The 25,603-nt window shown below is 39.9% G+C and overlaps 2 protein-coding genes across 2 annotated transcripts; one reads left to right on the plus strand and one right to left on the minus strand.

Annotated features, from left to right (window-relative positions):
- The first annotated feature begins 11,199 nt into the window (after nt 1–11,199).
- LOC132641579 (uncharacterized) lies at nt 11,200–16,585 on the plus strand. The gene is made up of 10 exons (XM_060358620.1): nt 11,200–11,493; nt 12,338–12,429; nt 12,730–12,837; nt 12,943–13,025; nt 13,127–13,260; nt 14,096–14,145; nt 14,291–14,383; nt 15,176–15,267; nt 15,918–16,024; nt 16,217–16,585. The coding sequence occupies exons 1-10, from the start codon at nt 11,287–11,289 to the stop codon at nt 16,250–16,252; spliced, it is 1,002 nt and encodes a 333-aa protein (XP_060214603.1). The 5' UTR covers nt 11,200–11,286; the 3' UTR covers nt 16,253–16,585.
- A 1,298-nt stretch (nt 16,586–17,883) lies between these two features.
- LOC132642734 (F-box/kelch-repeat protein At3g23880-like) lies at nt 17,884–20,035 on the minus strand. Its single transcript, XM_060359787.1, has one exon. It carries the CDS (start codon nt 19,073–19,075, stop codon nt 17,939–17,941), a length of 1,137 nt encoding a protein of 378 aa, XP_060215770.1. The 5' UTR covers nt 19,076–20,035; the 3' UTR covers nt 17,884–17,938.
- Between the last annotated feature and the right edge of the window lie 5,568 nt (nt 20,036–25,603).

Below are 25,603 nucleotides of genomic sequence, written 5' to 3' on the forward strand. Positions count from 1 at the left end.
TGAAATTCCCAACCCCGGAGGGGATAAAAACCATCCTAGGAGAACAACCCGCTGCAAAGGAGATGTTCGCGGTCGAGGAGGCAATACCTCAGCCCGAAAAATCGGATCACAAGGAAGAAGATCCAACCGGAAGACCGGACGCCAAATAGCAATCAAAGCACACGGGTTTGGACCCGGGGTACGAAGAGGATGATTTTGATGTACCCAGGTCGTTCGTCATGCCGGATGACTCGGATGCGACCAAGTCAATAGTAGAGGAGCTGGAGCAGATCATCTTGTTCAAGTATCTACAGGACAGAAAGGTATACCTGGGCACCGGGTTAACCCCGGAGCTCAGGAACAAGTTGATTGAATTTCTTCGAGCTAATGCAGATTGCTTCGCATGGTCCCATATAGATATGACAGGTATACCACCGGAAGTAGCAACTCACAAGCTCAGCTTAGACGGAAAGTTTCCCCCGGTGAAGCAGAAGAGAAGGCCCATGGCGGAAGCAAAACACGCCTTCGTAAAAGACGAGGTAACAAAGCTTTTAAAAATAGGTTATATCCTAGAGGTAAAATACCCGGACTAGCTGGCTAACGTAGTAGTGGTGCCAAAGAAAGGTAATAAATTTCGAATGTGTGTTGATTACAAGGATCTAAACAAAGCATGCCCGAAGGATTCGTTTCTATTGCCGCACATCGATAGAATGATCGATGCGACGGCCGGGCATGAGATGTTAAGTTTTCTCGATGCCTACTCCGGGTATAACCAAATTCGGATGCACCCGGAGGATCAAGAGAAAACATCCTTTATTACCCGATATGGGACTTACTGTTATAATTTCATGCCTTTTGGACTAAAAAATGCAGGTGCAACTTACCAACGCCTAGTTAATGGAATGTTCGAAGAACAAATAGGGAAAACAATAGAATTTTATATTGACGACATGGTTGTTAAGTCCCTGGAAACAGAGGACCATTTAAAGCATTTGCAGGAAACCTTCGATGTACTCCGCAAGTATAACATGAAGCTCAATCCGGAAAAATGCGCCTTCGGCGTCCTGTCCGGTAAATTTTTGGGTTTCATGGTGTCAAACTGGGGTATTGAGATCAACCCGGACAAGATCAAGTCCATCGAGGATATCGAGGTAGTAAATAACGTCAAAGGAGTGCAGAGGCTCACCGGAAGGATAGCGACGCTAAGTCGTTTCATATCGAGGTCCTCAAACAAGAGTCACCGCTTCTTCTCCTTATTGAGGAAGAAGAACGACTTCGTTTGGACACCGGAGTGTCAAAGAGCTTTACAAGAATTAAAACGATACTTGTCCAGACCACCGCTGCTGCAACACCAAAGGCGGACGAGCGACTTTTTCTCTACCTTGCTGTCTCCGAGATAGCGGTAAGTGGCGTTTTGGTCCGGGAAGAATCAGGTACGCAATTCCCTATTTATTATGTAAGTAGAACTTTGGGGGATGCGGAGACCCGTTATCCCCACTTGGAAAAATTGGCATTGGCATTGGTAAGTACTTCTAGAAAACTCAAGCCCTACTTTCAATGCCATCCGATATGTGTAGTGACTACTTACCCCCTCAAAAACATCATGCATAAACCGGAATTATCGGGTAGGTTAACCAAATGGGCTGTAGAAATTAGCGGATATGATATCGAATACAAACCTCGAACGGCCACCAAGTCCCAGATTTTGGCCGATTTTGTGGCAGATTTCGCCCCGGCTATGATCTCCGAGGTTGAGAATGAACTTCTGCTAACCTCGGGGAAAGCCTCGGGCATTTGGTCGCTACATACGGACGGAGCCTCGAACCTCAAAGGTTCCGGGCTAGGAATCGTCCTTAGAACCCCGGCTGGGGATGCCGTTAGGCAATCCATTAGAACTGTTAAGTTGACTAACAATGAAGCCGAGTATGAGGCTATGATTGCAGGTTTGGAATTAGCCCGGAGTATGGGGGCCGAAATAATTGAGGCGAGGTGCAATTCGCTCTTGGTCGTAAACCAGGTGAACGACATCTACGAGGTCAAGGACGAGCGGATGCAGAGGTATCTGGAAAAAATCCAAGTGATACTACACCGGTTTAAAGAATGGACCATGCAGCATGTACCGAGGGAGCAGAACAGTGAGGCCGATGCATTGGCGAATTTGAGATCTTCGATCGAAGGGGAAGAAATCAACCCCGGGACTACGGTACACTTGTTGAACACGGCGATAGAAAACGGACATGCCGAAATAAACACGATGGGTTTAACTTGGGATTGGCGCAACAAGTACATCGACTATTTGCGTGATGGAAAGCTCCCGAGTGACCCAAAAGAGTCACAGTCGTTAAGGACCAAAGCTGCGCGTTTCTGCTTGATAGACGGCCAATTGTATCGACGATCTTTCTTCGGGCCCCTAGCTAAGTGTTTGGGTCCCGGAGAAACGGAGTATGTTTTAAGGGAAGTCCACGAGGGGACTTGCGGCAACCACTCCGGTTCAGAAGCGTTGGTCCGAAAAATTATAAGAGCCGGTTACTACTGGAACCGAATGGAGGAGGATTAAAAAAATTTTGTCCGAAAATGTGACGGGTGTCAGAGACATGCTCCGATGATTCACCAACCCGGGGAGTTGCTGCATTCAGTGGTTTCACCTTGGCCTTTCATGAAATGGGGGATGGACATTATCGGTCCATTACCACGGACACTAGGTAAAGCTTGTTTTATTCTGTTTATGACTGAATATTTCTCTAAGTGGGTTGAAGCGTAAGCCTTTGAAAAAAATCAGAGAGAAGGAAGTCATTGACTTCATATGGGACCACATCGTCTGTCGCTTCGGCATCCCTGCTGAGATAACTTGTGATAACGGACCCCAGTTCGTGGGTGGCAAAGTCAACGACTTCCTCGAGGGGTTGAAGATCAAGAAAATTGTATCAACTCCATATCACCCGTGTGTGAACGGACAGGAGAAATCCACGAACAAGACAATAATCCAAAATCTGAGGAAAAGACTTGAAGCGTCAAAACATCACTGGAGGGAAATATTACCGGAGGTGCTATGGGCTTACAGAACCACATCAAAATCAAGCACGGGAGAAACTCCTTTCTCGTTGGTCTACGGGGCTGAAGCCCTTATTCTCGTCGAAGTTGGGTAACCGACCTTCCGGTACAGATATATGACCAAGGAGTCAAACGAGGAAGCCATGGCCGTAAAACTCGACCTCACGGATGAACTTCACGAAAACGCGTTAGTCCGTATTGCAGCCCAGAAACAGAGAATGGAAAGGTACTACAACCCGAGAGCCAATTTTCGTCATTTCCAAGTTGGGGACTTGGTGCTTCGAAAAGTAACCTTGAACACCAAAAATCCCAACGAACGAAAACTGGGTCCGAACTGGGAAGGACCGTACAAGATAACCGAAGTAACGAGGAAAGAATCGTACCAGTTGGAATCCATGGACGGGCAACGGTTGCGCAATAACTAGAATGTGGCTCATCTGAAAAGATACTACTGCTAAGGTATGGACTCCCCGTGTTTTCCTATTAACCTTTCTCTTTTGCAGGAAATCGAGGATCTGATAAAGTTAGAATTTAGGCCTGAAAACACGTGTTGCACTCTTTTCCTTAGTACGGTTTTGTCCCAAAATGGATTTCCGACAAGGTTTTTAATGAGGCAACAAGTACAACGTGTTACACGACGAAGATAAAGGAAAAACTCGAGGTCACATCCTACGAGTGGGGACTTGATAGCACTCACCCGACCTTGCAGCTCGGATAAGCGCTAGGGGACTGTTATGCCCGCATCGAAGTTTACCCCGATCAAAGGAAAACGAAGAAACTCGATATTTGCTACAGCAAAAAAAAGGCCGGACCTTCCGCGTTAGGTTTCGACGTAAGGACCAAACAATCAGAATGAATCGTGTCCACCCAGTATTTGCTACGGCAAAACCAAGACTGGACCTTCTGCGATAGGCTTCGATGTAAGGATCAAATGATCAAAATGAATCATGTCCATTTAGTATTTGCTATGGCAAAAGCAGAAGGAAACAAAATTCTCATGTACAAACACTTGCAGTACAAATATTGTTGAAAAATTCGAACATTGTTAAAACAATGTCTTCTTGGTTTAACATACAACCACGATGATTATCGCCGTATTCCGGCATTGTTTCATTCATATACCCTATTCCGGGTACTACGGTCGAAATTCGACAAAGGCAACAAGGTCACAAGGAACTAAGCCGAATTTTTTTAACTTCCCCGAACGGGGACGGTTACATCAATTTTTTCTAAGAATGGGATTCAGGTGCCCGAAAAATATCGGCCCAAAAACATGGCCGAAAAATACCAGCCCAAGTATTGCCGAAAAACACCGGCCCTAAAGACATGCCTATCGTGATTCGGAGACGTCTGAATTCACAAAGCATCGAATAAATCCCACGGGCATTAAATCCCTCGGACAGTGAAACAATGACTACGGGTCTGCTTGTCCATAAAACGGACCAACAATTCGGGCAAAAATAATAGCGAACATTCAATCATAGAAACAAGAAAAGTGCATTTCCCATTTACACAAAGGTGGTTTTACATCAAAATCAAAGTCCAAACAAAAAAAAAAATATAGTAAAAAGCCAAGCGCGGGCCCCTTTTTATCCGATGTGGCTGGATTCAGAGTGATTGTCCGCTCAGAGTCAGAATCTGTGTCGAGAGCCCTTCTAGCATTTTCCTTGACCCTTTTGTCTTCGAGTATCAGGACCGGAAGATCTGAAAAACCACACTCGGCTTGCTCGAGGGTGATCCTCCGGGACTTCCACTTTTCATACTCAGCAGCAATAGTAGTTTGAGCCTCGGCGGCCTCCACGCTCTTTAGAGCTTCTTCCAAATCGGCCTCAGCCTGGGATAACTTTGCCACCAGTACATCACGATCTTCCTCGAGGACCTGTTGAATTTGGGTGGCCGACTCGAGCTCGGCCTTGAGAATATCATTAGCGTCGATCGTCTCCTCGAGCTCGGTTTTTAGATCATCGCATATCTGGTCCCTCTTCTCCGCTTTATCCTCGAATACCCTCATGCGCTCTTTATACCGGGCACTCTTAGATTCGAGCAACCGGTGCCTCTCGGCCATGCTCCAAGCATTGGACTTGACAAAATCCAGCTCCTCCCGGAGTTGAGAGATGGTGGTCTCAAGCTCACCAAGCGCCGAGGAAAGACGAGTGTTATCTCGGCTAAGGCCGATCTTGTCCGCTTCGAGACTCCGGTTGTAACCGACCATCTCGGCCAACTCACCCTTCAATCGACGGTTTTCAGCCTTTGTGGCGTCGAGCTCGGGTTGGAGGTTAGAAAGAGTAACCGCTCGGTCCAACTCATCCTCCTTCACTCGCAGAAGGTGTTGAAATTTCTCCGTTTCTCGACTCTGGGCATCTAGTTGGCCCCTAAGATCGTCCACCTCTTGCTGAGCACGGATAAAGGCCTCATTGACTAGCACCACACTCTGCAAATGAAGTCAAAGGTTGAATAAGCGAGGTTAAAATTCTCAATGAAAATGATGCGAGGATGGATGATGAACTTACTCGATTGCTCGCATGCATACCCTCATTAATGAGGCACTGCCAAGGGACTCCGTTCATCTTCCGCTTGTCCGAGTCCGAGACCAGCGGCCTCAGGTAGCTTGCCACCCCCACCGGGCGAGAAAGAAAGCTGCAATCCTCAGGAACGGTGATCACGGCCGACCTTGTCCTCCTCGGTTCCACACTTGGGGCCGGAAAGGTGCGGACCAAGCTGTCCCTAGCACCGGACTCGGTGGTTCGACCGGCCGCCCTCGTGGCTCGAAGGATCTGGAGATGTCCGAAACCTGCAGCTTCGCCGGTTGCAGGAGGAGTGCTTGGGAACATGTCCTCGAATTCATCCGATCTTGGGGGCTGAATAGGGGAACCCGGAGGGGCCTCAGCAGCTTCGGCAACAGCAAGGATCTCCGAAGTTGCGGCAGTTTCATGGTCCGACGGCGGACCCACATCCCTGGGGACTTCTGTCTCGGGGACCGGCTCAGTCGTTTGACCGGCCTCGACAGGAGCCCTTTCGGACCTCCGTGTCCTTTGCAATGGGGTTTCTTCGGGTGAGGCATCACCTGAAATATCGATGAATTCAACCGACCTTATAGGAAGCGGACAATGAATTTCTTCCCCACCTGTATATAACGCCGGAGCTGAAGGCACTTCCCCGGCCGATAGAAGCGATGAAACAGTGGCAGCCTCCTCCGGGATCGATGCCACGGAAGGGACAACGCCGACTCTTCGAACAATAATATCGGGCTCCGTTTCGTCCCGTAAGGTCCGAGTGACGCTCCTTGCCCTCTTCTTCGGCTTCTGTCTTTTGTCGGAGGGCCTTTTTCTCTTGGCAACAGCAGCAGCGAGGATACGAGATGCACCCGCTGAATCGAACTCGGATGCCAACGTTGTGGGTTCGGCCGCCGACTCCGGCCTGGGATCCACCGAGCCCTTGGGTAGACCTGAAAATCGAAGACGCAATGAATACGGATAGTAGAAGATGCAGTGAACACGAGTAGAAGCAGAGTATTACCGTGGTTCTGGGCGACCCATAGGTCGCGCGACAGGTGGTCCCACGTCCGGTCGTCGTGGGCATGTTGAACGAGGAGTGCAGTAACCCATTCGTTCAGATTCCGGACGACCGGAGGAACCCATCCAGTGGCTGATATAAATAAGAAATGCAGTGAGAAAGTGGAACCGAAATTTGACAAAAACATACAAAGCATTTACTTAAAAGAGTTCAGGCTTACGCTTGTTGTTCCACGTTTCCGGAAAAGGCATGAAATTGTCTGGAATGATGTCCGAGGTCCGTACCCGGACGTATCGCTCCAACCAGGCCCGGTCTCTGTCTTCATCCATTTTTGAAAAGATTGGATTCCGGCTACGCTTTGCAAGTTTTATTACACCACCCCGGAAGAATCTCGGGGAGTATAGCCGTATTAAGTGGGCCAGCGTGAATTCCTTTCCGGCATTATTGGCCAACAGTCGGAGGCAGGCCACGACCCTCCAAACAATCGGACCAATCTGTGCCAGGGTTACATCGTAAGTCCTGCACATGTCTAAGATGACCGGATCAATCGGGGGGTCGAGCTTGAGGGTGAAAGGATAAGTATAGACGTACAAGAAGCCCTCCCGACGGTCGGTAACTGACTCATCTGGCCCGGGGGCAAAAACTTGGACTGGATGGTTGTCCCATCCGCAATCATCCCGGACTAGGTCAATTTTATCCTCGGTAATAGATGAGGGATATCGTCTCACATCATACCCTCTGTCGGATACCGGGGAAGGTTTTTCGACCTCAAAATCTTTGATGAAATTAGATTTGGCCGGTATAATGTCCGAGGCAGTGGGCTCGAAGGTGCTTTTTGCCTTAGATGGAGAAGCTGGCTCAATTCCTTGAGACGAAACCGAGGGAACGTCATGGGAAGTGGTTTCAGTGTTAGCAGACATTTGGAGATTACGGAAAAAGACTTGGCACAGAGAAATTAAAGAGTAAGAGAACAGACAAAATTCAAAAATGGCAGAAAACGAGAAGAAGAAGCAGCAGCCTACTCAACGAAAATGGTTGAAGTGGAGAAGTTGGCAGAATCGTTCCTTTTTACGTATTACAAGCAACAAATCAACGAGAGATGTGAATTGAAAGATAAAGAAATGAAGAAGAAATAAAGAGCTAAAGCTGTAAGAAATGAGGGATTGAAGATGAGATTAAGGTGATCGTAAAATGAAAAAATGAAGGGGTTGGAAGACGTTATATAGACGTGAGATTCAGACGGTTACGGTTTCCGGCCAACGGGGGGGCGCCACGTGTCCCCATAATTAATGAGGAATGACTTGAAACGACGTGCGTGCGGCGGTTGTCAGAGCGGACCATCCGGGATAAGACACGTGGCTGATGAAATAGGGACGTGACGCAACTGTTCCCGCCAAAATGAAAAGTTAACAACGAGCAAATGGAGGCACCGATTTCTTGATTCGTCCACTTCCCGTTACCCCGATAAATCTTCAGTCCGGAAAGTGTGGGGACTATCTGTATACGGTAAAAATCAGATATATTTTAGACCGGTGAAGGAAGAGTTCAACACGAGTATGGATATTTATTTTCTGAATCGGAGGAGTGCTTGGACCGAGGAAAGGGAAGGACATTGTTTGGTCCGACTTTCCCGTAGCCGAGTTGGTCATGACCGTTAGTCCGTTTGGTCATGGCCGTTAGTCCGTTTGATCGTGGCCGTTAGTCCGTTTGATCGTGGCCGTTAGTCCGGGGAGGTCCGTTACGCGATTGCCACACGTCGATAACGGCCTGCCATGTTCAACTGCCAGCTGTACGGGTGTCAGACCGTACGGCCAACCTAACCCAATTCAGAGTTTTTTCTTTATTTATTTGAGGGGTTGGCTTCCTCATATCAAGAACTCTTGTAATAGCAAAAATATATAAACTTTCTCCCAAATATCTGATTTCGGTCCAAATTTATTGTGTTCATCTCTTAAATTTGTCCAATCAAATAATATTCATATATTAGCGTATATATAAATCCATAGCGAACCTCTGGTCGTTATTTGCTCTTTTCATATCGCATTATATACGCCTTTTTTCCGCCATAAAGATTGAGGCTTAACCACATATCCTATACCTACTCACAAATTTAATTGATTATCCGAATTCGGGGTAAACACACCGTGCTCACCCCATTTAGACCCCAATCAATCCAATATTCAATAATTTAGGTCCGAATGACCTCTTGGCGAGGTGATTAGTGGGTTATTACTTTGCTATCTGCTCTTAAGGTTTGTTTGGTATGGAGGAAAACACCTTTTAGAAAATATTTTTTAATTTTTTCATATTTAGTTAGTCAAAATATTTTTACGAACTATTTTCACTAGGAAACTAAGTTTCTTAAAATTAAAAAACATGACTTACTTAAGGAAAGAGTAGGGCAAACACGTTCCATAAGTAGCATTATAATCTCATTATCTCCTTCCAACTCTAACGCCACCCCAGCAATCCTGACCTTCATCCCCAACTATTCTCACCCTCATAATATTTTACTAGATTACATATAGTTTTTTTTTTTTTTTAAACTTACGGAACACTAAAATTGCGTAAGAAACAACTTATTTTTCAAGAAAATATTTCCCACAAATTATTTTTCATGCAAAACATTTCCTTCATACAAAACACCTCCTACAACAACAAAAGCATACCAGGTATTCCTACAAGTGAGGTTTCAGGAGGGTAACATGTGCAAAAACCTTGCCCCTTCTTTTGTGGGAGAGACAACCTGTTTCCAATAGACCTCGACTCAGAAGAAGTTTAATTAAAACAGGATTGAAAAGAAAATAACGACATCAAAATGGGAAAATACATAAACCCCCCCCCCCCCCAACGTATAGCCAGATTAATTATGACGCACCCAACCTTTGCGGGCGACCTATTACCCCCCCTGGCCTTATTTTCTCTGTATTTTTGTACTTTTTTTCGGCTGACATGGCACAAAAATATTTGATACCCAGTTGCATAGGGGATAGTGTTGCACACTCTCCACCACATCGGCGCCACGTCAGTGCCACCTCAGCACCATGTCTCTAAACCCTTCTTCTTCATTCCACCCACCTCTCATTTTCCCCACTCATCTTCTTCTTCTTCTTTTTCATTCCACCCCACCCCTCATTTTCCCACCCATCTTCATCTTCTTCATTCCATCCCACCCCTTATTTTCCCCACCCATCTTCTTCTTCTTCATTCCACCCCACCCCGCATTTTCCCACCCACCGCTAACCCCACCGCCACCCCCGTTCTTCTTCATTTTTGATAATGTTACTTTTATTTATTCTTTCACAATTTTTACTTTCTTTTTCTTTGTGCAACTCTTCTTCACTCTCATTCTTTTTCTTCACTTCCGAAACTCCATTTTTGTCGATTCAATCCTACATTTTCCTCCAATGATAGAAAAATTAGAGGAAAATGGTGTTGGGTGAGGAAAATGTTGTTGGGTTACCAATTGTGAATTTGAAATTTTTGGATCTGAAATGGAGTAATCGAATTCTTAAATCTGAAATGGGTAGTCGAAAATGTTGTTAGGTTACCAATTTTGAATCTGAAATTTTTGTATGTTGGTGATTTGTTAGTCAAGATTGGTTTGCAAGTAAAATCTGATGGGAAAGCTGCTGTGAATTTGATGAAATTGACGCTTTTAGGCAGTACTATGTCGTGGTATATGCATTGGTTGAACTGATAGGGAACATTAAAGTGCACATCTTGTAGAGCATTTTTACTTTGAAGTTTTGTTTAATTTCTTTGTTGTCAATCTTGTCTCTGTATTTGTATAACTTCGGCATGTCATATGATTTCTTGGACTAGCACTGTTTCTGGAAAATAACAATTGCTCTGTGAAATAAAGTTGGGGGTTAGTGGTGAAGAGGATAAAATTAATGGTGGGTGGAATGAAGAAGAAGAAGAAGAAGAAGAAGAAGACGAAGACGAAGAAGAAGAAGAAGAAGAAGAAGAAGAAGAAGAAGAAGAAGACGAAGACGAAGAAGAAGAAGAATGGTTTAGTGACGTGGCGTCGAGGTGGCACTGATGTGGCGCCGATGTGGCGGAGAGTGTGCAACACTCTCCCCTGTGCAACTGGGCATCAAATTGTTTTGTGCCACGTCAGTCAGAAAATGGTACTAAAATACTGAAAAATTAAGACTGGGGGTAATAGGTCGCCCGCAAAGGTTGGGTGCGTCATAATTAATCTGGCTATACGTCATAATCAAAATAGCAAGAAGAAGAAACATACCAAAAACATCCTAAGTTTTAAAATTATTAACAACTCCACCATTTAATTGCTCATGTGTCATGTTAAACTTACATTTTTACTCCATATTTGAGGATAATATACCTTTAAAAATAATTTAATGTGTAACATATTTCCTATCTAAAGGAACTAAAAACAAATATTTTAATTAAATAAAAATAAAAATATGTTAAGGACCAAAATAAAAATTATCAATAATTTAGGCAAACTTGCTATTCTCTCAAGTATCAAAAGAATTGTAGCAATGGATTTGGGCAATTTTGTTGGAGCAAATTGCAGCATGTAGTATACATAAAGGGGCTGCAAGCAAATACCACAAGAAGTAAAACATTATTTCAGTATTGGTACTCCATACTAGTTTTATTTATCTTTTCACCCCCTGAACTTCTCAAAGACCACACACATCCACAATCCTTATAGTCCCTTATCTCCACCAACTCCAGCTCTCTTCCAAGCTATAGTTTGAACTTCCAATTATGGCTAGCAATTTATGTATCACTCTCACTCAATCTTCTTATACCTTTTCACCAAAACTTTATTCATCAAAATCCATTCTTCAAAAATCACATAGAATCTCTGTTGTCCCATTTCTCAAATTTCAAGATTCAGTTCCTAATAAAGTTACTACCAGAGGGTTCACTACTATATGCTTTTCTAGTCCAAGAAATGGTCCTGATAATAAAGTAAGTATAATAAACTTCAAATTGATTGTTTTTGTAGAATTTCTTGATTAAGGTATTGACTTTAATAACCATTTTTATAGTTACTTACAAATAACTAGTTTGGCATTAAGGATAGTTTTTATTGATGTTTTTGTAGTATTTCTTGATTGTGATGTTGGCTTAATAACATTTTTATGGCATTAAGGGTAGTTTTTGTAGTAGTTCTTGATTATGGTGTTGGCTTAATACCACTTTTGTAGTTACTTAAATATAACTAGTTTGGCATTAAGGGTAGTGTTTAATGATGTTTTTGTAGTTTCTCTTGACTGTGGTTTTGACTTAATAACATTTTTATAGTTACTTGAAAATAACTAGTTTGGCATCAAGGATAGTTTTTGTAGTATTTATTGATTGTGGTGTTGACTTGATAACATTTTTAAAGTTACTTAAAAATAACTAGTTTGGCATCAACAGTAGTTTTTGTAGAATTTCTTGATTGCAGTGTTAACTTAATAACAATTTTTATGGTTACTTAAAAATAACTATTTTGGCATTAAGGGTAGTTTTTGTTGATGTTTTTGTAGTTTTTCTTGATTGTGGGGTTTGCTTAATAACACTTTTATAGTTGCTTGAAAATAACTAGTTTGGCATTAAGGGTAGTTTTTGTTGATGTTTTTGTAATATTTCTTGATTTTGTGGTGTTGACTTAATAACATTTTATATGTAAGGTGGAAGTAATAGTGCTTTGCAAAAGTAATGATATGGAATCTTGAAATTGAAACTAATAAATTTGAATGCTTTTAGAAAGAGCTTCTCAGATTGGTTTTCTCTGTGAGTAATTTTTGAGTTGTTTTTCCCGCTACAGGGAAGTGGACCTGACTGGCCAATTTTGAGACGCTGGGACGTGCCATGGAATTGGCAAACTGTTTCACTTTCTTCGCTTGCGTGTGGATTGAGGTTTAATCTTGCTACCTGGCTAAGCTTTCAAATATGATCAATGAAGTGTAATCTTACTGTCATTAGTAAAAGATCAAATTTTTTCTGGTAATGGGATGGTGATATTGGAACTAAGCAAAAGATAAAAGACATATGAATTGGAAATTTTTTGTTGGTTTAACCTGCTGAAAATCGAAGTTTTGCTCTGTTTGGTTGTGCAAAGTATCTGTATAAGCTGATGTTATGTTGTCTGGGAAGTATATAGGGTAACCAACCAATTATTGATCTTGAGAGGACAAAAGCTAACTAATATTCAGGCAGTTTTGTTTTGACAGGACTAATAGAGGCAGCATCAATACCATATGCAGGACTTGATGTAGAAGCTTTGAGCTTGGATGAGAAGGCTGAAATCTTGTTCGCCGATCAAGCGTATGGAGAATCATTTTAGCATCGTTTGTTTATCCGGATTATATAACTTCACATTGTGTCCAACCTCCAAGATTATGATCTTTTGTGTAATTTTTGTTTTTTCAGTATAACAACTGCAGTTGTGCTAATAGTCCTTTATACTCTCACCAAGTCATCTCAACCACTCCCTGATGACATATATCGCTATGGTAATGAGCATTTCTCAAGCTGGATTGAAAACTGGATTGCGGTTTCCTCCACTCTAAATGTATTTACAGCGTAGTTGATTTACGATCTGTTAGTATTCCAGATCTGAAGGAACCTTTCAATCTCCAGCGAGGATGGCTTTTGTGGGCTGGAATTGGTCTAGTGGGAGCAATAGGTGCCATTGCTTTAACAGGAGTGGCAATGTCGACTTTCAACGGTGATCCGCCACAAAGAGAGGTTAGAATTGAACTAACAGCTCATCCAATCTTTTGAATGGAGAATGCCGTTCTTTGTACAACCTTCAAAAGCAAATACTCCCTCCATCCTAATTTATGTGAAGGTGTTTGACTGGGAAATTAAGGAAGACTTTTGAAACTTGCGGTCTATAATTAACTATAGATACTTGTGTGGCTCTATTAAGGATAAAATGAGAAGTTTGAAGTTAAATTGTTACTAAATATAGAAATGTGTCATTCTTTTCGGGACTGAGTAAGATGAGAAGTTTGAAGTTGAATTGTTACTAAATATAGAAATGTGTCTTTCTTTTTGGGACTGATTAAAAAGGAAAGAGTGTCACATAAATTGGGAAGGAGGGAGTAATGAAATTGGGGCCAGAAATAAAAAGATTTCTTTGAGGTTCTGAGGAAATGGGTAAAATAGTTTTACCCATTTGGCAATATCCTGAAGGACCTGAACTAGAGTACAATATATATATATATATATATATATATATATATATATATATATATATATATATATATATATATATATATGTATGTATGTATATATGAAAATAAAGGGACATTATTTTTCATATCCACTGTGCAACATTATGGATGAGGGCAATTACTGAAGAAGCATATCAGTTCGTAGGTTGGTTGCGTACTAGCTTGTGCATGCAACAGTTTGTTGGGTTAAGCTTCTCATTGAAGTGGTTACATTATGGTGATTAATGTAACAAAAAAGAACTGTGCTACTGTTGTATCTGCATGTATATTGACGTGTATTACAGTTTATTTTTCTCCCGTGAGATGTTATTTTTCCTCTTTTGATTCCTTAAAACTTGTTACAGACTGATGCTCTTGCCCGATTACTTCCATTGATAGGCTCCTCAAGTATCAGGTATTTTCAAAGGAAACTTTAAGCTATCTGTATATTATCTCTATTATCAATAGGTTAATTGCTTTGTGTTGATAGCTTTTTTCCACTTCCTGCGTACTTATGTAAGATATACAATAAGAGTAACCAACTTTCTTTTTTATGTTAGCACTGTTTCTCTGCTGGGCATTACCGGTGTACTTGCTCCAATTCTTGAGGAGACTGTTTTTAGAGGATTTTTTATGGTCTCTCTGACCAAGTGGTATAATTCCTTCTATACAACTTTGATTTCAGATATACTACTGCTTCACATTTGTTAAAACTGGTGCTATGCGACTATGTCAATCTTCTGGACTTCGTTGAAGAAGCTTGAAAAAGAAGGGACCAAAGTTTTGAAATTTTTTGATTGCTCAAGTTTGATAAAGTTGCTACCTCACTGGATCATTATCTCTTATGAGCATGAAAACGCAATAAACATGTAAACATTCTCCAGTTGATCCACTTTTTTTCTTTTATATGATATCTTTTGCCCACTGGGATTGCTCTATGCATTAATTGTCAAGCGTGAATCTTCTCAAGTTGAAAGTATTTCTGGGCTTGATCAGTTGATCCTTCTATATTTTGCTTATGAACTACAATGTTATCTCTTGAACGTTCTGTTGTGGGTGTTTTATAATTAAATTTGGATTAAAGAGAATAAGGCGGAAAAAATGCCAACCTAGTTATTGTATAGCAAAATGATAACCCCGAGGATTAAGATGCGTTAGGAAGTGGCTAGGAGAGTTATACATGCTAGCAAAGACCCATAGCCTGACCTTTCTGTATCCTTCAGCTAGAATGCAATTGAGCCGCGACAAAAATTTCGACCTTGTCTGGATCTCATTCATGATTTAAACAGATAAAAGGCACATTTTAAGAATAAAAGAGAAATCAATGAAAGGATTCTTATGACTTTTATTACTTTTGGACGATTCATACAAACACATGTATGTCTAATGTACGACATGTGACTTGATGCTTTATTGTCTCTCATTCTTTTCCATTCTCCTTGCAGGTTACCTACACCGCTTGCAGCAGTTATTAGTGGTGCTGTATTTGCTCTTGCACATCTCACTCCTGGACAATTCCCTCAGCTGTTTGTTCTTGGTATTACTTCCATATTTTGTCTTAATATAAATGACGCTGGATGATAGAAGAGTAAAAGCAGAAATTACAAATTGAAATACTAACATAGATGGTCAAATATTATAGCAAGTTAAAATTAGTTCTCAAACGAATTGTTTATACCGCATAAGAAAGTATCAATGACTTTCTTTAGTTTTTATGCTAATATTTTATCTGTTTTTAGTAGAGCTAAATGGCTCCGATTAGAGCATAATGAATATAGGAGGTTCATATAGCCGACCCTTGGGTAAAATTCACAAATAGCCACTTTGATGACTGATGTTTGAAATTCAGTTACTGTCTCAGAATTGTTTGAAATTTAGTCACTTTTTAATGCGAAAATAAATTTTGGATAAAAGTACCCGTAGCTAAACGACAAAAACTCCGAACACAGTTTCTCCATGTTTTAGCTAGGGTTACTTTTTGTTCTATTTTTTTTTTTTTTGGTATTACAAAAATTACATTTCGAATGGTGCTAAGTGTTACAAACTGGTCATCCCAAGCCACTTTTGCGCCAACCCTTTTACTAGTTTTGGATCTAGGCATAGTTGATTGATTGACTTTAGTAGTTCTAACCACTACATATATATTTTCTGTTTAACCTGAGCTAGAAAAATAACATGTTCATTCAGGGATTTTTCTGGGATTTTCTTATGCTCAAACAAGGAACCTCCTAACTCCCATCACAATTCATGCTTTCTGGAACTCTGGTGTTATTTTGCTTCTGACCTTTCTTCAGGTAATTGCTTAATCTGTTCGTTCTTTCAATTAAGTTCACTGCTTCGTGAAGTCAGTTAAAAGCATGGCAAACATAGGAGTACCATCTGGCAGTATCTGTTGCTTTCTATGAATATATATAGTATCTCGATTAATTTCATAGTTGCTTGACCAGTAAGTTCTGATTTCTTCCTCCAAACTCTTTTCTGTGTAGCTCCAAGGGTATGATATCAGGGAAATAATACAATGAACTTAACCGAGGCATCGTACTCTGGACAAGACCAATTAACAATTCTCACTCATCTTCATTAGCTTGTTCGCAGTAGCTGAACATACGGAGGAATCTGGTTATATTTTGTGTAATTTAGGCCAAATGCTAGTTGGAGCTTGTATGGAATGTGAGAAGTTATTATCTATTTTTACCAATGCCAAGTTGCTTAGTTTATTGGAAGAGCTAATGATACTCTTTCCCCCTGAAAAAGCAGGGTAAGAATCCACAAGGAAGCCTCTGTTTCATTTCTCAATAATGTAAAATATACTGTACTATTCATAGGTTTTGAGTACACAGTTTTCCTTTAATGTATCCTTGTGTACAAGTTAGTCGGAATCAGTTCTATGAATCCTTGAAATCCATTTTGCTTTCATTTGGACCCATTTCACTCCAAGACTCAATAATTTGGAATTCTCTTCACTTTCTAGAGACATTCAAACATCTAACTGGACTTAAAAGGCCACTCAATGATATGGGGTTCTCTTCCCTCACATTCTGGGGACATTTAAATCTTTAATTGGATTAGGAAGGATCACATCAAACCCTGTTGGCACAAATATGAATGTTTCACCAGTATTTCAAATATTGAAGTTCAATATTTACAAATATTCTGAGTATTTGTAGATACTGAAATATTATTATGACGAACGGCTGATATTTGATAGTATCTGATGAACCGATACATGCTAGTAGTAAGGATTTTGGTTTAAATCCAAGTAGATGATAGGGTCGATGCAACAAATTTTACTTGAGATAAAATAATAAAAAACTGTAATATCGTACTAGTATTAATCGAGCTACTGCAAGAGAATCAATTAAAGAGGGAAATGTATACCGTTCAGATATATTTGTTGCTTAAAATTGAAAATTGGGGGTCAAAATAACGTTGATCAAGAAGATATATTCTTAACATTTCCCCCTTTTTTCTTTGATTTCAAGCAAGTTTTACTTGGTCATTCTTTTTATATTTTCAAAACTTTTTTTATTTTTTTAATATCAAAAAATGAAATGAGCTGTGCAAAATATAAAATTGACGTTTCACCCGATGGAGTTTAAATCATATATGGGTCTTCGGATGCATTAGATGGATGAACCAAAAGCCCCATCACTAACGGACAAAGGAAGAAGAGTTGGAGTGATGACATGGCATGATACGAGGTATTCACCTCATCAAAATATCGGTATCATGTAGGATTAGACTTCGTTGGACATTCCTAACAGATGAGAGGTATATTTGAGTCACATGGCTAATATGGATGAGTGTTTTTATACCGTGCAAGGGTGTTTGTATAAGAAAAATATAAGGATGGGTAAAAATTGATTTTTTTTACCTAGTAAAAGAACAAATTTGACCGACTCCCCTGATATGGTATTCTCAGTCTCTCTCATGATTATTGCATCTTTGTTTCACTAAAACACTGATTAAGACAACAAATTTTATCTATGTACATGATCCTCTGGCTTACATTGAGAAACAACATACCACCACCTATAACATTTTGTTTTTTCATGAAGAAAAAGGAGAAATACTTGCAAGAACTCTAAGCAAATATGATGTATGGATTCATACATATAACATATTCAACTTCCTGTCCTACATTTGACCAAAAATAAATAAATAATGCAAAGCAGCTAAAAGAAAGCAGAAGTGTTACAACTTATCAGCTAAATGAGTGTGGTTTCATGGTTAGCTATCAATAGGGGATCAATAAGGCTTTCTACATAGATTTCTGCGACAGCGCATTCCTCAAATTGATCAACGACCTCTAGTTGTCTGGTTGAACCATCATATAACATGATAACTGGGGGAATCAAAACTAAAATTTCACCCTTATTTGACTGGCAAGAGGGTACAGAGAATATGGGTGAAAAGAATATAAACTCTCCAAGATCTTTAGTATGATCGACGGTGAAAATCTTTGTCCATGATACTTCAACTCCACAATCGTTCATAATGCACACATCAGAATTAGTTACTTCATGACAATTAGGACAAAGCAGAGAAAGATCACCTCCCACCACTCCCAGTGCCAATGGATAGCTGCCTTCTACATATCTCGGAAGCTCCAACCTTCTCCATGTCTCGTCTGCTAAATCAAGAGAGATAATGTTGCACACATTGAATGTATCAACATCAGCAGATAAAGCCCAGTAAAGCTTTCCATCGACAAATTTACCTGAAGAATTTACCAGAAAGTTGCCCTGAAACTTATTGATTGTTCTCCAAGAATCAGTCTTCAAACTGTAAATGTTGACTACAGTATCATACGAACCGCCATCCTCAGAAATACACTGAATAACTACTACTTTATAATCATCACGTGACTCATCATATCCAAAACCATATTTGCAATAGTAAGAGCAATCCTTCCTCAAGTTAGCTCCAAATGTAGGCAATTTCTTAGACTTCCTAATTGTGGGGTTCCATAGAACTGGCTCCTCTATCTTACTGTATAGACAAATCAGTCCATTGACAGAACCCACAATCCAAGTATAAATAGTGGGGTTTCCCATGGGAGAACCCATGTCAAATAGCTCAATCCTTTGTTCTTTGTAAAACAAGGAAGGGAGACAACATACTTTGAAATTGTCGCCGGATTCTTGAAGAATAACCCTATGGCAAATGCATTCTTTGTCATTAGCTATTAATTTCAAATGAGTTTTTACAAACTCAGGGCTAGAGATTAGTTGAAGCCATAATTTTGAAACACACATGAATTTCAACAGGGACTTCGGGGGCAGCTTTAAGAGAATCTCCATGATGATTTCACGGGGAAGAACAGGGATTATCGAATCAGCCATAAGTTTAATGGAGCTTTTTTGTCTTTTTGTTATTCCAGGATGTTGCACTTAAAGTATCCACTTTTTTTTTTTTTTTTTTTTTAAAAATCAAGGACTATTTGACGTCTGGGCAGAAGATGCTACGTGACTACTCATTCCGTCAATATGATCTTGTGGCAAAGCTGATCAATTAAAGAAGTAGTAAGGAATGAGAAGGTACATTCTATTTGAAATCAAACAATTAAGAATGCTAACAATAAGACAAAAAAGAAGATTTAAATTCCATTTTGTTGGAACGAGAAATTTACCAAACATAGGACTGAGTTTAACAATGCTATTTGACACAATGCCTAATTCTTACAGAATAGTCAATCTGGAATATCTATTGGTACCTAAAATGCTACAGTTGTGCCTAGACCCACTCACACGTAACATAAAACTTAATCTTTAAATAGTAGTTGAGAGCATATCAAACCGAAAACTATCTTAAATCAAACTTGCTTTACCGTGCTTGTAACAAAAATGCACGTCATGTCACAATAAATTCAAGTATGATACACTATGGATCTTCTAAATAATCGATTTTTGCATATAACTCAAAACAACCAAACTTCCCTCTGATTGCCATATATCAAAGTGTTGCTTTTACAAAATTGTCACCACAAAAAGAAATCGAAGAGAAGAAATACTGCAACACCATAAAACTAAGTATAATGTCGCCGAAACAGAGGTTTAAAATATCAATCAACACACATAAATTGAGAAAAAAGGTTAACAGAAAGGGGACTTACAAAGAAAGGGGAAGAAAAAATGAAGTAGAAGGGGAAAGGGTTTCTTGTAATAGAAATAGGGAAGAAGCAAAAATAGAAACTTATAGAGAAAGGGAAACGGCTGATATCTTCTCTTTGTCATATCCTATAGCCATGGCTGAGATCCCCAAGCTATGTGGCGAAGAGGATGATGTTTTTGAAATTTTCTGGATTTTGTACAATACATAATTATTTGAAAAGTACAACGAAATGATATGAAAAGGAGCACAAATGCTAGGTGAAGCTTGTACTGAATATGACAAGTTTGTTTTTTTCCCCCAATGTTCAGTTGATTAGTTTATTGGATAAGCACGGGAAGAAGCCACAAGGAAACCTTTGCTTATTTCTTAAAATCTAATATACGGTTTTGAGTATACAAGTCTTCTCTAAAGTATACAAATTAGTCGATATTAGTGTTCGATATGACAATATCAATTTGATTATATGAATCCTCAATCTCCGTATTCTAGAAACATTCAATATCTCAGATTAGATGAAAACCCTTGTATCAAACTCTCGATCAAATGTTACTATGCAAGCATACTCTTTAAAGTTCCAAATATTAATAACTCTCTGGACAAAGCCTGTTAACAATTCTCAGTCGTCTTCATTAGCTTGTTCGCAGTTGCTAAACATACGGACGAATCTGATTATATTTTCTGTAATTAATGCCAGTTGGAGCTTGTATGGAATGTGAGAAATTATCATCTTTTGTTTTTGTTCCAATCCCAAAATGCTTAGTTTACTGGAAGAGCTAATAATACTCTTTCCCCCTGAAAATTGGGGAAGAATCTACAAGGAAGCCTCTGTTCATTTCTTAATAATCAAATATACTATTTGTTGGTCTTGAGTGCACATATTTGTGTACAAGTTAGTCAGAATCAGTTATATGAATCCTCGATATCCATTTTGATTCATTTGGACCAGTTTCATTCTGATATTCAACAATATCGGGTTCTCTTCACATTCTAGACATTCAACAACAACAACAACAACATACCCAGTGTAATCCCACAAAGTGAAGTCTGGAAGGGTAGAGTGTATGCAGACCTTAACCTACCATGGAGGTAGGGAGGCTGTTTCCAAAAGATCTTCGGCTCAAAGAAAAAGGAAAATCTAGAGACAATTATATATCTAATTATACGAAAAAGGCTTATACCAAACCAAGTTCTTAACACGATTGTTATCAGGATTCAGGTTTATAGCAGATGATTGTAAATCTGGTAACAACATAGAACTACAAGTCTGATACTAAATATAGCAGATACGATGGAGAAAGCAAAACAGATCATTGTTCAACTTCAGCAATTAAGAAAGATCAATAACGTAACATACTAAACATCAAAAAAAGAAATCTCCAGGCTTCATTGTTTTGACCCATGCAGTCAGCAACAACGGATATGCGTTCAATATTAGCTTCCACTTCCTGAAATTCAATAGTACAAAACAAGTTAAGGTTGCATCGGAGAAATTTTCACATGACTAGTAAAAGCAGTAGTTTAAGAAAAAGCAACAGCATAGACGTGAGGGGATCATTTATCAATGTAAAAGGATGTTTTAATCAACTGGTTAGCAATGAAAATGAATAGATACATTCAGCTAAAGTCCTTAACTGACATCTAAGCAGCACTATGTTGAAACTTCAGACCTACTATAACTCTAACTCACCACAATCACCATATATACACATCAGTTCCATCTTCTTTTTTTATTTTTTTGGGGTATAAGTCAAAAGTATATCAAAAGTATATCACGAACAGTGTACAGATTTTCATCCTCCAGATGCCTTCGAACAAAAAAAAAAAAAAAAAGAAGTATATCATGAATAATTCATCAAGAAGTTGTGAAGAGTATGCATGGTTGGGCTTATGTCTCACTGTCGCTATCAAATTTAGCCCAACTATATACAGAAAAGAAGATTCTCCGTTTACACCAAAGGTATAGAAGAAAGGAAACTTTTCCAGATAAGAAAAATATAATGAAAACAGAACTCTAAATACTTCAAGGTAGTCCGCTCACACCACATCCTTCTGAAAGCACATCCTATAACGCGTTACCAACAATTTAGACAATATAAATAGTAACCCTGCTAAAACAAAATTACAACATGCAAACAAAGGAGTGAGGATATTTAACGAAGTGAGATGAAAGTTCAAATACATTAAAATTTTTTGGCAATCTCTTCTCATCTGTCTAAGTCATGGTTGTAGATTAAACCAATACATGTGCAAAATTTCTCTTGATCAAAAACAATTTAACACATCAATTTCAAATATGTATGGATGTGCTGCACCAATTAAGATTTAAGTTGTGTATATTTGTAAATCACGCTGACATAGTTTAAAGCCAAACTATTATTCAATATGTACTGAAGTTGTCTAACCTATGGTAGTACCATTGGTGAACAATAGTTTGACTCATTTATGCCATCACCATTATCAAAATGGCTCATCTACGCCATTTTTCATTAACGCTGGTTTTACAATACCAAATATGACACTTGGCCTCCAACCAGAGGTCCACGTCGTTTAACTAAACCTACAAATTAATTCTTAAATTAAACTAAAACCCGACTCATAAATTTGTGCTGGTTTAATTAAACGACGTGTACCTCTAATTGGAGGCCAAGTGTCATATCTTAGTTCGATGACATATCTGAGCCTTTTTTGTATTTTCTTCCCACAACCACGTATGTTACGTGGAACGTATTTATCATAACTAGTGTCAATTTCCTTACTAGCTTATTTACTACTCCCTCCGTCCCAGTTTAACTGTCGCTTTAGCTCAAAAAAATTATCCAAATAATTGTGACTTCAGGAATTCAAAAGGAAAGGTGTTACGGCTATGCGATATGGATCTTGTCACAGGGCAATTCACTGAAAAGTCTGTGCTTAACAGATCCTTTACCTTGTTTTTATTCCGTGAGCGACCTATTTTGCTAAAGGAAACAAATAAGCTCGTTAGAAGGGAGCCTATAACCTTAGGACTCGTTAGAGAGAGTCCCAGACCTCTTGTTCTTTGATAGAAATTTTCCTCCCTTCTTTTATTCCATCTGCGTCTTTAAATAGAGAACCCTATTACAAGATATTTAGAAAATCTAGGAATCTACTAACATAGAAAATCTATTCAGATAAGAATTCTAGTAAAATTAAACTACTGCCTATTTATAAGAATTCTAGTAAAACTAAACTATTGCCTATTTTAATGCGAATAAAATCTGCCAGCTGCATCAGATCTCCTTATCCTCTTTGACATTACTATCTTTCTCAACTTGAGGGCCCCGCCTTGCATAAACCTTACCCACGAATGAGTCTATAACATTAGCCCCCTCCTCTGTAAAGAGCTTGTCCTCAAGCTCGAAGTCTGGATGGGCGTTACGAAAATGTGCAACATCTTCCCAAGTAGCATCTGATAAATCAAACCCACACTAGTGCACTAAAATTTCCCAAGTTCCCCGATTAAGATGAGCACGTAGAATAGAACAAGGCATAGGAACAACACGACCATCCTCCAATGGTGGCAGGGTCGGAGGATCTGTTGGAGCAGCACCCTTAAAAGCCTTGAGGAGGGATACATGAAACACATTATGCAACTTACTATTGCTGGGTAGCTGTAACTCATACGCAACTTCTCCTATTCGACGTAGCAGAGGAAAAGGCCCAAAGAATCGGGGTGCAAGCTTATGGCGCAATTGACCCGCAACAGATTTTTGACGATAAGGATGTAAACGCAGCCAAACTAGTGAACTTGGATCATATGCAACCTCTCGGTGCCCTTTGTCATAATATTCTTTCATCCTAACCTGTGCTTGTTGCAACTTGCTGCGAATTTCACGCAAAACTGAATCAAGATCCAGCAAGGAATTGTCAAAAACCTCCACTCGTGAAGAACCAGCTACATAGGACAATAGACGAGGAGGATCTCGACCATAAACAACCTTAAAGGGAGTTGTTTGCAATGCAGTATGAAAGGAAGTATTATAACAATATTCAGCCCATGGCAACCAGTCAACCCATTTCTTTGGATAATCCCCAATCAAGCAACGTAAATACATTTTAATAGTACGATTTACAACCTCTGTTTGACCATCCATTTGAGGATGATAAGCAGAAGAGAATGCCAACTTCGTGCCACTTAGACGAAACAATTCTCTCCAAAAGGTGCTCGTAAAAACCACATCCCTGTCACACATAATCGATTCGGGTATCCCATGCAAGCGAACAATATTCTCAAAGAAAATGTGGGCAACACGAGTTGCATTATAAAGATGAGACATGGGTATGAAGTGTGCATATTTGGAAAACCGATCTACTACCACAAACAGTACCGTTTTGCCCCACGCCTTTGGTAAGCCGTCAATAAAGTCCATTCCGATATCAGTCCAGACCTACTCAGGGAGTGCAAGTGGTTATAGTAAGCCTGATGGACTTAGGTGTTAAGCCTTGTTGCGTTGGCAAACTGGACAAGCAGCCAAATAATCCTTAATAACTGACTTCATTCCCTTCCAGTAGAAATCTTGTCGTATGCACTGCAATGTTTTCTGTACCCCTTCATAGGCATTACCATGGTATCCTGACAGAATTGGCGAGATCAATTGGGAAGAAGGCGGCAAGTAAACGCGACCTTTATAAATGAGTAGATCATCTTTGATTGACCAGGAAGCATCAAGCTCGTGGCGGAGCACTTGCTGGACTAAATCTTGCAAGGAAGCATCCTTATGTGTATCCTCTCTAATCGCATCAAGTAATAAAACACGTGGTTGAGTGATAGCATACACCGATTCCTCCATAGTAAGGCGACGAGACAAAGCATCAACAACCTTATTCAAGTGTCCAGCCTTATACTCCACACAAAAATCAAACCCCATAAGCTTGCTAATCCAATGTTGTTGGGGTGAAGTGGTTAGCCTTTGCTCCAACAAATATTTAAGGCAATAATGGTCTGTGCGAATCAAGAATGGTCTGCCCCATAGATAAGGACGCCAATGTTGCACTGCTTTAGCTAAGCCAATCAATTCGCGTTCATATGCAACCAATTTAAAGTGTCGAACAACCATTTGTCTACTGAAAAAAGCAATTGGATGGCCATTCTATTGCAACACTGCTCCTATACCACTTCCCGAGGCATCACACTCAATTATAAACGGATCATCAAAATTTGGCAATTGTAAAATAGGAGCAGTTACAAGTGCTTCTTTGAGAGCGTCAAAAGAAGCCAAAGCTGCATTATCCCACTGGAACGAGTTCCTTTTAAGCATGTTAGTTAGAGGGGGTGATAATTGACTGTAACCTTTTATGAACTTACGATAATAACCTGCTAAGCCTAAGAATCCGCGCAAGGTAGTAATGGACTGTGGTTGAGGCCAGCCACTAATGGCCTGAACTTTGCTTGCATCTGCTGCCACGCCTGTTTTAGACACCACATGGCCAAGATATGCTACTTGTCTCTATCCGAATGAGCATTTAGACTTCTTGAGGTATAAGTTATGAGCACGCAACGACTAAAAAACTATGCAAACATATGAGAGATGATGGTCCCATGCCTTGCTAAATATTAAAATGTCATCGAAGAAATCCAACACAAACCGACACAAGTATGGTTTAAATACCTCGTTCATAAGTGCTTGAAATATTGATGGTGCGTTTGATAAGCCGAATGACATGATCAAGAATTCAAAGTGGCCATGATACGTACGAAAGGCTGTCTTCTCAATATCCACAGGATCCATGCGTACCTGATG

This window comes from Lycium barbarum, chromosome 5, assembly GCF_019175385.1.
Source record: "Lycium barbarum isolate Lr01 chromosome 5, ASM1917538v2, whole genome shotgun sequence".
Classification (NCBI taxonomy): Eukaryota; Viridiplantae; Streptophyta; class Magnoliopsida; order Solanales; family Solanaceae; genus Lycium; species Lycium barbarum.

Excerpts from the sequence above, each read along its gene's own strand:
- LOC132641579 (XM_060358620.1), top strand. The coding sequence starts at position 11,287 with ATGGCTAGCAATTTATGTATCACTCTCACTCAATCTTCTTATACCTTT. Across the intron at positions 12,838-12,942 it reads ATCTTGTTCGCCGATCAAGC|TATAACAACTGCAGTTGTGC; the intron begins GTATGGAGAATC and ends TTGTTTTTTCAG. Across the intron at positions 13,026-13,126 it reads TGATGACATATATCGCTATG|ATCTGAAGGAACCTTTCAAT; the intron begins GTAATGAGCATT and ends TTAGTATTCCAG.
- LOC132642734 (XM_060359787.1), bottom strand. The coding sequence starts at position 19,075 with ATGGCTGATTCGATAATCCCTGTTCTTCCCCGTGAAATCATCATGGAG.